Raw genomic sequence first — 14,243 nt, 5'->3', positions numbered from 1 at the left:
TGCATGCCACAACTAAGGAGCCCGTGTGCTGCAACTAAGGAGCCCATGGGCCGCAACTAAGCAGCCCACCTGCCACAACTAAGACCCAGTGCAACCAAATAAGTAAATAAATTTTTTTTTTTTTTTTTTTTTTTTTAAATGTCAGCTCCAGAGCTGGATCTGAGGCCCGTCCTGGCCATCACTTCACCACCGCGCTGCTCCCATGGTTCTTTCTGCAGCATCACTTTTTCTCAAGTACATTCTGGGTTTTTGTTAAGTTGGTGAGAACAAAGAAAAAATTCTTTTCTTTAGCAGGACTCCATGGGGGAGGGAGACACTTTTTTCTTTTTTCCCGGTACGCGGGCCTCTCACTGTTGTGGCCTCTCCCGTTGCGGAGCACAGGCTCCGGACGCGCAGGCTCAGCGGCCACGGCTCACGGGCCCAGCTGCTCCGCGGCATGTGGGATCTTCCTGGACCAGGGCACGAACCCGTGTCCCCTGCATCGGCAGGCGGACTCTCAACCACTGCGCCACCAGGGAAGCCCAGGGAGACACTTTATCCTTCTGGTCTTCTGACTCTCCTCTCGTGGACCCTGCATGTCCTGGCAGGGGCACTTGGTTATGGGCCTGGATTCTGTGGGGGCCACGCTGCCTGTGAGGGACAGGGGCCCTGTGCCTTGTAACTCAGTTTGGCAAATCGTCTGCATTTTTGCAGAAAAAATTTGTAACTCATTACTGAAAATCAAGTTTTAGTTGGTCATCTTCCGTTTAACGTGCATCCATGACCTTGGCATTTACCAAGAGTGTTTGTATGTTTAAACTTTATGCTTTTAAGATTGATTATGGAAAAGTACAAGTCATGGTAAATGACCTCTCTCTCCATTCCCTTATTTTTCCCTCATCTTATTCATCCTGTTTATCTTCTTCATCCTTATTTCTTAGAAATAAATAGGCACATAATCCAACAGTTTGTGTCTTCCAGCATTTTTCTGTAAGTGGGAAAGAGTAAGAGGAAATAAAGATGCTACATTTGACAGAAATCAATAAGTAACCTGCCATTTCACTAGATCTGGTTTAAAATAAAAAGAATAGTAGCAAAGAATATGAAATCTCCATCAGCAGCCGTGTTCAGTGTCCTTGGGCCCTGAGTAGCAATGTCCCACATTTAATCCTGTGGCTTCATGATTCCTTAGAAAAGGGTTTACCCAGATGTACTAGGCACTATGCTAGGTTTAAACAGATGGGACCCACTGCAAGGAAACTCCGCAGTGTATAAAATACATTTCATCCAAATGTGTGAAATAGGTCAGATTGACGGTAATCATTTGCATTGAATAAAAATTTGCTGGAAGGCTTTGTTTACGTGGAGGAGCTTCCTGCATGCGTTCAGGGGCTTGCTGACACGAATCTACTCAGCAGAGGTGTTTGCTATAGACCAAATGGAGATGGAAAATCCTGAGGGATCACAGCCAAGGTCAGATAAAATTCTGAAATTATAAGCCATCGGAAATATGGGTCCTATTATAAAAATGGTATTTATGCCACCTTTTAGTGGCATACTTAGTGTACAAAGCAAGGTACGTGTATGTACAGTAATTCCTTTCCAGTACTGCCACTTCAGAGTAATCATGCAGCAGTTGGTGGCAGAAAGTAATACCTAAATACTGCATGTCCCTAAATACCTGGAACTGCAGGGGTGTTCGTCAGGGAAATTGCTCGAAGTGAAATTTTACCAAAAAATCTGAATCCACATTGTGTGTCAGCACCTACCTCTGTCTGACTGTCTGTCTGTCTGTCTCTCTCTCTCTCTCTCTCTTTCTCTCTCTGTCTCTCGTGGTAGTTTTGTGGAATGATGAATGTGCTTGGCCGCTTTGGGACTAACTAGTCAGCCCGCAAAGTTTGTGCTGAGGATTATGTGGTAGAAAATGGTAGTCTTCTTACAGTGGTTTAGATAAAGTGGTTTCGAAGGTAACTAAACTGTACGGCTCCTTGTCTTCTGAATTGAAGTGTTCTTTTTTAATATGCAGTATTTGACAGTTTTAAAATACAGTTGTTTTAAAGATAAATCTGAAACTTTAAGGAAAATTATTTTAACCTAGTGTTATATTTTCTGCTCTAGTCTTGAAAATGGAAACGCCTGACTCTTCATCCAGACATTAAACCAATTCCATGTCACTAAGATTTGTACTTTTATTATTTCAGTTTTCTATTTAGCCTTTTTTTCTCTGAAAGGATTCCTGTGATTGTTTATCTTTTACTTCCTGTTATCCTGACCACAGAAATAATACTTCTTACACACCGAGAAACAGAATTGGGGAGTAGTAGTGTGAGATAATGGAGTAAACAGTACGTAACTTCAAGATGAATATTCGGAGAATATATTCAATGGCATAAGTTTTACTGTAACGTTTACTACTGTATTAGTTTGAAGAGAAATTAAAGGCAAATTGTACCCTGTAGAGGTATCATGTTTATGCATTGCATTGTTTCCTGACATTTTAGACAAATCATTGTAAAGCTCGTTTTGAGCTAATAAATTGTTTACACTCTGTTTTGCCATGATACTGAAGATTTTTAAAAGAACGTAGTTTAAGGGTCCAAGCTTCATTTGCGGGGGGGGGAAAAGAAACAGTATATTGAATTTATCGGTACTTTGAATGAAAGATAAATGTGCTTTTAAAAATGTATAATGTCATGAAATATTACTTACAACTCTGTTTAACCTGCTGGTAGGAAAATAATACACTTAACGAAGTTTATTACTGTCATTATGTCTTGTCCGGCCCTCCCCTTCTGATTTTGTTTCTAAACGTGCGTTCTGCTTCCTTGCTTGCCTGCAGTGCTGAGACAGGGATTGGCATTCAGTCAGATCTATCGTTTTTCCTTGTCCGACGGCACTCTCGTGGCTGCACAAACGAAGAGCAAGCTCATCCGTTCTCAGACTACTAACGAACCTCAGCTTGTGATATCTTTACATATGCTGCACAGGTAAGCCTTGTCCTGAGACACCACCTGCCCTTCCCAAGTCAGGAGGAAAGGTTCCAAAAGCAGGAAGTCATCCCAGAGCTTGTCAGGTTTGGTAGACATTTCTGTTGACCAACCCCAGGCGTGTAAAATATAAATTAAGTTAAAATTAAATTGTCATTAACTGTTGGCTAAAAGACAACTCCCAATACTGAAATTCAAAGTAGGGCTACACTTTGAATTTTAGCCTTAATATTAGTGAATTTTATTTTATTTTATTTTATTTAGGCCGTGCCACGTGGCTTGTGGGATCTTAGTTCCCCAACCAGGGATCGAACCTGGGCCCTCGGCAGTGAGACCGTAGAGTCCTAACCACTGGACTGCCAGGGAATTCCCAGTACTAGTGAATCTTGACACCCAGCTGGAAGGACATAGACTAGCACTCACTTTGCTCTGACATGACTGACTGCCTGTTACATCAGAGAAGAAAATTGATCATTTCCCAGCAGTGATACATGCAGGGCAGGAATATAGAATGACTTCTGCTCCTGTGTGTTTAAATCTAAAACTTTCAAATATACATATACTTAGAAGGAATACTTTAGATTATTATTCTCAGGTTTAAGTTAACTTTTTGACATTAGACTTTAAATTGAAGGGTAGTGAACATTTCCATAAAAAATAAAAGTAAGGAAACTTGAATGTTGATTTTAAAGTAAGCGTCATAACCATATAGTTTCAGAGCACAAATTTAGGAAAATGATTGTATTTCAAGTTATGTAAATATTTACGTGTGTGCTACGTAAAACTTCATGAGGTGCTATCAGCAGATATCTAAAGTTGCTCTGGAGTTCTCTTTTGTTACATTTCTCAATTATTTTCTTATTGCGAATTAAAAAAATCAAGCAGCCCTGTTTGCCAACTGTTAATAAATCCGACCTCAAACTGAAACAATTTGAAAGTGATTACAGATGTGCCACATTTCACCCCCCTGACTGAAAGCTGGTGTTTGACAATTTGTGAAACCTGTTTTGTTTGGATTTGTGAACACGCTTGGTAACTCACGAGTGACTGCCAAGCTGTAAATTAAAGCTCATAGGGCTTGGAAAATCATCCAGCTCAGCAAACCTGCTTTGAGACCAGGAGCGGAGTAGGGTTGCCTGCGAGTTGGGGAATGAGATCACAGACTCGGGACGATCTGCAGTTCCTTCCGTGTGGCTGAGAGGCTGTTGCTTTGCCTTCCAGGGGGACCCAGGCGGGGGATCTGTTAGACAGGTAATCTAATTCTAAACAGTTTTGGTAACTTTATTGGCTCTAAAACTTGCAAAGTTTCGAAGAGTTAGGGGCAAGTTTTTTTCCCTCTTAGTTTACTCTTCATCTTGAGCCAAGTAGCACACATCATGCTCCAGGCTCACAGATGGGTCTGTTGTTAGGAATCGTAATCTGGCAGATAATTGAAGGCAGCTATACTTGTTTGGGTCGTTTCTTTCAGACAGTACAAGCTCTCAGTTATTCGTGATAACGTACCGTTTAATGAGAAAGGTATGTTATGTAATTGGAAGCCCGCTAATGTCCTGTCTAGCAACTATGCTTTCAGTATGGTAGTAGTCAAATTTAAACACAACTTCCTCTGTAGAACCACAGACGTCTTAATGAGTGGACTGAAAAACACCCCTCTTGGTCCAAAGCACTGCGTGTTCATTCTTGCCCGTAATTGCAGATTGTTTCATCAAAGTATTATCCTTTCCTTCCATGTCGTTCGTTCTTTTAAAGAAATGAGGCGATCTCATTTTCGAAAATTAATAACAACTTGCTCAGTATCTTCCCCTTTATCTTATATTTCTTTCCTCACCCTACAGAGAGCAGAATGTGTGTGTAATGAATCCGGATCTGACTGGACAAGCGATGGGGAAGCCATTGAATCCAATTAGCTCTAGCAGCCCTGCCCATCAGGCCATGTGCAGTGGGAACCCAGGTCAGGACATGACCCTAAGTAGCAATATAAATTTCCCCATGAACGGCCCAAAGGAACAAATGGGCATGCCCATGGGCAGGTTTGGTGGTTCCGGGGGAATGAACCACGTGTCGAGCATGCAGGCAACCACTCCTCAGGGTAGTAACTATGCACTCAAAATGAACAGCCCCTCACAAAGCAGCCCGGGCCTGAATCCAGGACAGCCCAGCTCCATGCTCTCACCGAGGCATCGCATGAGCCCTGGGGTGGCCGGAAGCCCTCGAATCCCCCCCAGTCAGTTTTCCCCCGCAGGAAGCTTGCATTCCCCCGTGGGAGTTTGCAGCAGCACAGGAAATAGCCATAGCTACACCAACAGTTCCCTCAACGCGCTGCAGGCCCTCAGCGAGGGGCACGGAGTCTCACTGGGGTCCTCGCTGGCTTCACCGGACCTCAAAATGGGCAACTTGCAAAACTCCCCGGTGAATATGAATCCTCCCCCGCTCAGCAAGATGGGAAGCTTAGACTCCAAAGACTGTTTCGGACTTTACGGGGAGCCCTCGGAAGGTCCAGCCGGGCCAGCAGAGAGCAGCTGCCACCCGGGGGAGCAGAAGGATGCCAGCGAGGCCGGCCTGCCCCAGGCCGGGAGCGGCGAGAGGCCCGACGGGCAGGGCAGACTGCATGACGGCAAGGGGCAGACCAAACTCCTGCAGCTGCTAACCACCAAATCCGACCAGATGGAGCCTTCGCCCTTGCCTGGCGCTCTGTCGGACACCAACAAGGACTCCACAGGCAGCTTGCCTGGCTCTGGGTCGACGCACGGAACCTCGCTCAAGGAGAAGCATAAGATTTTGCACAGACTCCTGCAGGACAGCAGTTCCCCCGTGGACTTGGCGAAGCTGACAGCGGAAGCCACGGGCAAAGAGCTGAACCAGGAGGCCAGCAGCACAGCTCCTGGGTCCGAGGTGACTATTAAGCAGGAGCCAGTGAGCCCCAAGAAGAAAGAGAATGCACTGCTTCGCTACCTGCTCGATAAGGATGATACTAAAGATATCGGTTTACCAGAAATCACCCCCAAACTGGAGCGACTGGACAGTAAGACAGACCCTGCCAGTAACACGAAATTAATCACTATGAAAACTGAGAAGGAGGAGATGAGCTTTGAGCCCAGTGACCAGGTAAGGTTTGTCATGTGTCCCCCCAAGTGTACTGATCCACAGCCATCAGGGATTTCTCCACAGGGGCCTTCTGAGGCCTCGGGTGACTGGATAAAAATAAGTCTTCTCCTTTGTTCTTGCCTTGAAACAGAGTTAATTCTCACTGAGGCCGCGTGTTCCAAACACTCTGTCTAGCAAAGAGTGACGTCGCTATAGAGCTGACTTTTATCTTGTAAAGGGTCGAGTGGTGATATTTCAGGCTTTGCAGGCCACACACTGTCTGCCACAGCTATTTAGTTCCACCCCTGGCTTGCAAACACAGCCCTAGACACTACACAGGAACAAACGAGCGTGCTGTGTTTCAGTCAAACTGATATTTGAATTTTATACAATTTTTGCGTGTCACAAGATCCTCTTCTTCTTTTGATTTTTTTTTTTCAATTATTAGAAAATGTAAGTCCATTCTTAGTGCATGGGCCATACAAAAACAGGTGGTGGGCAGGATTTAGCCCGCAGGCCAGCTGGGGTTTGCTGACCCCTGTTATTAGAACATACCTAAATTGGAGATAATCATTTCCTCAAAAGTGGGCTTTGTCAGGACAGACTTAATTATTTTTTACTCACCTTTCCCTTTTTAAGAGCAGAGTCTGACTGGTTTTCAGACTCAGTGAAGATCATTCTACCTCTCTTTATTCTCAATCATGGCTTCTGCTTAACGCTAAAGAATTTCTTAGACCATCGGCATAGAAAGTATTTAAGGGGAAATGGAGAGTAGAGGGGAGGTAAAGTTGGCCTTGATGTTGGTAGAGCGGAACCATCAAATATAAGTGCAAAACTGAAATAATAGGTTGCGTTATCTGTTGTTCTTACGTGAAAAATTAATTTCCTGAGAAAATCAAGGATAGCTAAAGTGATATTCAGAGTCATTCTTGATGACTCTCTGAGGTAGTGACATCACAGAGGGAAAATGCAAACTGTTTAAAATTTTCCTATTTAAAAAAAAAAATGATTTATTGCTGACAATAATGACTTGGCATAAAGGGTTTTCTGGGGAATCAACGACCGGTGGGGTAAAGATCCAGGACTTCATGAACCATGCCATCCCTGAGCGCCGCCGTAAGTCGTGATGGGTTAAGAAGTGCAGAAGCTGCGCAGACCTCTCTACTGAAAATGGTTCACTGATATGGCCTTGAAACTTGTTTTACAAGTGGACATTTTAGGTGTCGCTGTCTTCAGGGACAAGGTGTGCATGGGGAGACGAGAGAGGAGCACCCCTGGCCGTCACCTTGAACCTCCCGGGTGGAGGCTGACCCAGCAGCAGCTCTGGGGTGGAGAGCACAGGCTGGGGGCGGGTGCCGAGGCCAAGCACAGCCGGCCTCCTTCCAGGTCCTGAGCACGCAGCTTCCTGTCTGTCTTTCACTTTGATGTCTGGACAGCTGCTACCATTCCTTGTGCCCTTCGTGAGGGAAACAGCGTAATTGTGTAAACACCTTTGGTGAGGATGAATCCTTAAACTTAGGTGTTAGTCCTGAGTTCTCTACACCAGCTACTCTGTGATGCTGTAAGATCATTGCATGGGGGGACCCGGGGGCTCAGGGGAAAGTTAATAACAATATCTTGGATAAAGTGTAGTGTAAAAGCATATTGACAGCTGTAGATGTTTTAATCTTTTGAGGTTTACTAGATTAGAATACGCAGAGCTAGTGGCAGCTCAGAGTGGCAGGCAGAGATACTGTCACTCCGGTCTCTTGACACATGCTAGAGGGCAAGATGGTGACTCATGAGGTCCCCCTTGGCTTAGTGGCTAAGTGGCCGGTCCCCTGCTCCATAAACAGAATTTATTTCTATCCCAGGCCTGAGGCCCTAGGGACTTAGAGGGTCAGGGAAGGAGGGCGCTGTTTGGCATTTCTGTATTTACCTATGTGATTACACTAACTTCATACAAGAAACTGACAAAGAAGAAGTTCTGTTTGTTTTTTTAAAGTCCTTGAGTCACTTGCAGGTTTCTAATTGGTATTTAAAAGAATGTTTTTTCTGATCAACATTATCTTACTTTGGGAACTTAAAGCACAGAGTGTTATCAGCACAAACCTGTCATTTTGGGTGGACACACACACACACACACACACACACTCACCCTCACCCATACACACAGTATTTTTTTCTTAATGAAACCCAGTTCCTGGTTTTACCCTCCATCTATTCCCATTTTAAAACTCTACCAAAAAAATAGTGCTTCAGAGCAATTTTAACATCAAAAACATTGCAGCTTGAAAAGAAAGGTTACCACAGGAAGTATGCATTACCTAAATTTAGATCAAAGTTAGAATGACTGACTTTAAGAAGAAAAAAAAACAGGGATTCTTTCACTTCCCACACTCCTTCACTTTTCCCAAATACAGGTTGATTGTATCTCCTACTGACTTCTGTACAAATTTATCAAAGGTTTTTCTTTCACTTCAGGGGAACACAACACATTTTTATTCAGTAAGTTAAACTGTTAGCGAGCCTGGATTGCACAGTTGACTGTCTTGTTATTTTGACTCAGAAAAGAGCCATTATCCGAGTGTGTGTTTAACCTATCACTAACTTATTAAGGGCAGGAAGTACTTCGATGGTGCCATTATACCTAAAATAGCATTCTTCACTTGGTAGAGTATTTAAACAACATTTGTTTCTACAGTGTTTCATAACCAACAGGAAACAATGACAGAAAAATTTCCGATATGTTCACTGACTTTTAAGTTATATACTTGTTTACACAATGGAGCATGTGTAAATGATACTAACTAAATGGTACTCTTTTGCTCTTTCTTAATGCTGCTGGGCCACTTATGATGAGAGTTTAGAAATAGTCTATAAAGAATTTCTTCTTGTTATTTGGCTCCATTAGAAAAGCAAACCATATTTTAAACTCTTAGTGTCCTGAAAATTTCCCTCCAACTGTGGTAGAATTGTGTTGCCATTTTTTAAAGCAATTTTATGTTAGGCAAATGTGGTGAAATAACAGTTTGTAAAAAAATTTTTGAAACACTGTTTTGTAGTTTATTAGAACACATGTATTAAAATACATGTGTTCTTTATATTTCCTTCAGAAAACAAATTGATTTGACACATGAAAAATTCATAAAACCAGAAAAAAATGCAGAAATCAAGTCCAATTTTCATTTTGTAGAACTTTTACAAAAATCTTTCTGACTCATTTTCTGCCTGAAATAGTTTAAACCAACTCTTCAAATTGATGTGGCTAATTTGAGCATTCGAAGAGATGCCTAAGCAAAACTTCGAAGTATCTTGGCAAAGCGTTTTCAAGGAAGGCATTAATCTTTTTGTTTTGTGAAGAAATCATGCCTGAGAAAGGAACTAGATAGGAACTAGAAGAACTTTTGATGAGAATGAAAGCTTACTTAGGGGGCAGAAATGTTTGATCCGAAACTTCATGTGATCAAATGCACCCCTTCCAGGACGTACATGACTACAGAAGAAAATGCCCGTAGTCGTCAAATTTTATTCCTAGGCAGCCAAAGGTGTAGAGATGTTCTCCTTGAAAAAGAACATTTCAAGTAAAGTTGAGACAGTTAGATTAATTTAAATGCATACTCCAAATACTGACAAGAAATAAACACAAGCAAAGCCATATTACCTCTAGTGGGGAAATTTTCATAATGCGTTTTTCTGATGGTAAGCTGAATGAATTCATATACTATAGTGTCCATAGTTAAGGGTCTCCAAAGAACCAGTTCCTTCTGAATATAGCGCCAAGAAGTCCCTGCATGACTTTCTTAAGACAAATAAGTGTTTTAGTTACTTGTCAAAGCTAGACTGAAACACAGTTGAATTTGATCAGCTCTTAGAAATGGCAAAGATTAAAATTAGAAAAGCAGTTTTAATATATGCTTTTTAAAAATAAAAATCAAGGAAAATCATGGATTTTAAATTATGTAATTATTTGAAATAAAGAATCAATAAATAGGTTTAAACCGTCCAAATATATTGTTTTATATAGCTATGTATATATAGAGAGAGATTAACCTTAGACTTATTTTAAACTCATCATATTCGACACAAGAGTAGATCACAAAGGAAGAATCATGAATCCTATCATTAGAACTCTTTGAAACTATGATGGTTATTTTTCTATTCAAGATGGTTTAAAGTATCATTTTATTTGTGTGAAAAGAATAAAGGTAAAAAGGAAAGGTGAGAGTCTGGACCCAGACTATTGATCTATATTGTAAAAGCTTTCTTTTACACATGTCTGTGATTGGGAGCAAATACAAGAGCATCCATTGAGGAAAATAATATACTTTATTTTTATTATCGTTTATATGAACCTATTTATTTGGGCCGTCTCTCATTCAAGGCATCTGCAAAGCTTTCTCAAGAAGTAGCTTATTGGGCTTCCCTGGTGGCGCAGTGGTTGAGAGTCCACCTGTCGATGCAGGGGACACGGGTTCGTGCCCCGGTCTGGGAGGATCCCACATGCCGCGGAGCGGCTGGGCCCGTGAGCCATGGCCGCTGAGCCTGCGCGTCCAGAGCCTGTGCTCTGCAGCGGGAGAGGCCACAACAGTGAGAGGCCCACGTAGCGCAAAAAAAAAAAAAAAGTAGCTTATTACTTATTACGGCCCACCCTCTCACCCGTTCACAAACAATGAATTTTAAAATACTCTACGCAAGGCAGCATTACTGTAGTAGGGAAACCTGGTTTCCTAGGATAGCAATAAACTTCACAGTTTATTAGAACCTCTTAATACCTCTGTAGCTATTTTCATGATACAACCATAAGGATATTTATCCATCTTTTTTTTTTTAATAAATTTATTTATTTTTGGCCACGCTGGGTGTTTGTTGCTGTGCGCAGGCTTTCTCTAGTTGCGGCGAGCGGGGGCTACTCTTCGTTGCGGTGCGCGGGCTTCTCATTGCAGTGGCTTCTCTTGTTGCGGAGCACCAGCTCTAGGCGCACGGGCTTCAGTAGTTGTGGCTCGCGGGCTCTAGAGCACAGGCTCAGTAGTTGTGGCACACGGGCTTAGTTGCTCCGCGGCATGTGGGATCTTCCTGGACCAGGGCTCGAACCCGTGTCCCCTGCATTGGCAGGCGGATTCTTAACCACTGCACCACCAGGGAAGTGTCCCTATCCATCTTTATGAAGCTTTTTTCTGAGAAATTATAGAAATGATAGGAATTTCTATGAGAAATTGAGTTGATTCTGGGAAATGTTTTAAATTACCGGTTAAAGTAGTTGAGGGAACTCATCGGGTTGACTGAGTGTCCATTGCTATGTTCCAGGCACTGTCCTCAGAGGGTGATAAGTGCTTATTACACTGATGTTTGTATCTTACGTATTCAGCAAAACATGATAACGATAGCTTTCCAACGGAGTCACTTTACTCATGTTTAACTTACCCAAAATTGTCTATACACATTCAGAAGAAGAAAAAAGGAGAGATAGCTATTAAATGGTTAGGTCACGTGAGCAGTTTTGCCCACCGTTCAAGAGACTTAACTGGGTTTTGGTTCCCTTGAAGCTCCAGTAGTGTGGAAACGTAGCTACAGGCTTTTTCAGTGCGGAATGGCCCCCGCGTAAACTTCGTCATTTCAGACTCAGCCAGAGAAGCAGTAATGTGCTTTCACTCTGGAGGGAAAACTGGCTGTGTTGCCCTTGGTGGAGGGGACATACAATAAGGTTCCTTCCCGAGCCGTCCTAAGGATCATTTTGTCTGTGTCTGTCTATACTTTAGGATGCTAACTTTGGAACCTAACCCTTACCTAAGATGTAGCTCTCCCAAGTTTGATCCCTCCCTCTTTTGTTAGAAACGGGTGACTAAACTAACTAGAAAATGGTCTTGTAATTACTCAAACAGTGCATTAGGAATTCCCTGGAAAATGGATCTCCAAGTTCTCACTAAGCTAGTTGACTCTGAACAAAGAATCCAATAAAATGTCACTTCATTGTATCCTTCCTAACTTGAGAAATTATGTCCAGTAAAAAGACTTCCTGTATAGATTTACATTTGCCATAAATTGCAAAAACCTTAGTAAATGCAGCTTCTAGTGTATAGAATAAAACTGTAAGCCATTCTGCTTTAAGTATACCTCCTGTCAGATGTAAATGCTTTCATTTGAATTGCCAGCGTAGACAAAAGGGTCAGTCACATGGTCATGGATTCAAAATCCATCCAGTGACTTTGGGGAAGTTGCCTAACTTGTGTTTTTCCACCTGCACATCAGAAGAATCATTCTTACCACTCTCTTCACTAGAAAGTAATCCTGGGAGTTAACTTAGCCATTTTCTTATGTGGTTGGCACGGTCTGATTTTAAATACTTGGCACACAGATAGGTTCTACTTAAACGAATATAAATTCAGTTGAGCTCTCTTGGAAGAAAAGCACTAGGTGTGAAATAGTGGTGATATGTACCTTATTATTTTAATGTTGGTAGTTGAAAGGAAATTATTTTAATAAAGGGGAAAGCTATAAGAAATATTTTTATGGCTTCTGTAAAGTCAAATTAATAGCTGCTGTGTTTTCATCCTGCTTCCTTGCATTTGTCACCAAAGCTGGTGAGTGACTGAGAAAGCCAGTGTCATTCGAAACTGAAAGTGTAAGCAGGAAAAAAACACCACTCAAATGGAAAAGACAGGGCTGAGCTGTTCATGGTTACTTCAAGCTCCTCGTGCGTTTCACTCCTTGCTCTTAAAAAAAAAAAGAAAGAAAGAAAGAAAGAAAAACAAAGTTCTAAAAGGAAATGACCATTTACTGAATACTGATTTCATGTAAATTTGGATCATATTTTCCACCAGTTTTTTGTTGTTGTTATTTCGTCAGGAGAGTTAACCACAAAACCTAGGCCTGGACTGTAAGTCATAGTACACCCATGGTTAATTAGAAATACACATACTCATAATTAATTGAATTATTCGCATAAAATAAAGGGGAGTTTATAAATTGCCAGTGAATCACAGTGCTAGAAGAGAGCTGTCTTTCTAATTGAGGCATCTCTCTTTTCACAGATGAGGAAACTGAGGAGCAAGAGATTAAATTATTTGTCCTTTGTTGATTTAATTTTTTTTAAAGATGATCAGTTAACTGTTAGGCCTGAGGTTCGCATGTGTCTGCGTCTCTTGTTTGGCTCTGGTGCCTTATACCGGTTAGGTCTGTAATTGCAAACCGGGCCTGTGGCGGCCACTCTTCGCGTGGGACTGGATAAACCCTTCTGTTTGTTAACCGCAGCCTGGCAGTGAGCTGGACAACTTGGAGGAGATTTTGGATGATTTGCAGAATAGTCAATTACCACAGCTTTTCCCAGACACGAGGCCAGGCGCCCCTGCTGGATCAGTTGACAAGCAAGCCATCATCAATGACCTCATGCAACTCACAGCCGAGAGCAGCCCTGTTACACCTGTTGGAGCCCAGAAAACAGCATTGCGAATTTCACAGAGCAGTGAGTATGAGATATTGATGGTTATGCCAAGAAATTCCCATGTTATCACCATCAGAAACAGGGGTTATTAAAATCTGACGCAAACAGCTTAGTCACTTCAAGGTTTTTATGGTCAGATAGCACCACCTACTGTCCCAGCCCTTCAAAACAGTATTCAGGGTGGATTCTAGTAAACATGGCCTTTTTGCAGGCGCTTGTGGTTAATATAATCAACACGGAGCGAGACTGACCTGCATTGATAAAGTTCTTCGGGTGATTGTCATACTTCCCTTCATTTCAGTTACTGCCTTCATAAATGGAGCTTAAAATAGATTTTCTGTGTCTTAATATATGGCTGAATACTTAAAAGACAGAAACTTAGAAAGTTATGCTGACTTTTCAGGAATAATATCCTACTAAAAATTTTTTATCAAAATACTCATACATGAAAGGGCTACACACATGAAAAATATCTTGTCCTGTCTCTTAGGAATCCTCATATAAATATCCATTTTACATGGAAATTTATCATATAAATGTTTTCTAAGTGCATCTTAAGTTTAATTAGTATGATATACAGCTAGAAGACCTTAGACTTTTATAAGTTACATTTTTTATCGCTTACTTTTAGTTTTTTAATTTTTTTAATTTATTTGGCCGCACTGTGCGGCTTGCAGGATCTCAGTTCCCTGTTCTTGGTTTTTTTTGGCCGCACCGTGCAGCATGCGGGATCTTAGTTCCCCGGCCAGGGATCGAACCTGTGCCCCCTGCAG

General features: G+C 41.9%; 1 protein-coding gene across 5 annotated transcripts in view; it reads left to right on the top strand.

Moving 5' to 3' along the window:
* The window catches only part of NCOA2 (nuclear receptor coactivator 2), a 271,269-nt gene that overhangs the window by 220,991 nt on the left and 36,035 nt on the right, over window positions 1-14,243 (top strand). For all 5 annotated transcript variants that reach the window (XM_059994746.1, XM_059994742.1, XM_059994747.1 and 2 more), the window contains 3 exons: window positions 2,819-2,966; window positions 4,802-6,071; window positions 13,281-13,491. In XM_059994746.1, coding sequence (XP_059850729.1) covers window positions 2,819-2,966; window positions 4,802-6,071; window positions 13,281-13,491 — 1,629 coding nt within the window. The remainder of the gene's footprint in view (window positions 1-2,818; window positions 2,967-4,801; window positions 6,072-13,280; window positions 13,492-14,243) is intronic.

Source organism: Delphinus delphis, chromosome 17, assembly GCF_949987515.2.
Source record: "Delphinus delphis chromosome 17, mDelDel1.2, whole genome shotgun sequence".
Classification (NCBI taxonomy): domain Eukaryota; kingdom Metazoa; phylum Chordata; class Mammalia; order Artiodactyla; family Delphinidae; genus Delphinus; species Delphinus delphis.
The sequence above is the reverse complement of the archived record's forward strand: the minus strand, read 5'-3'. Positions and strand labels throughout refer to the sequence as shown.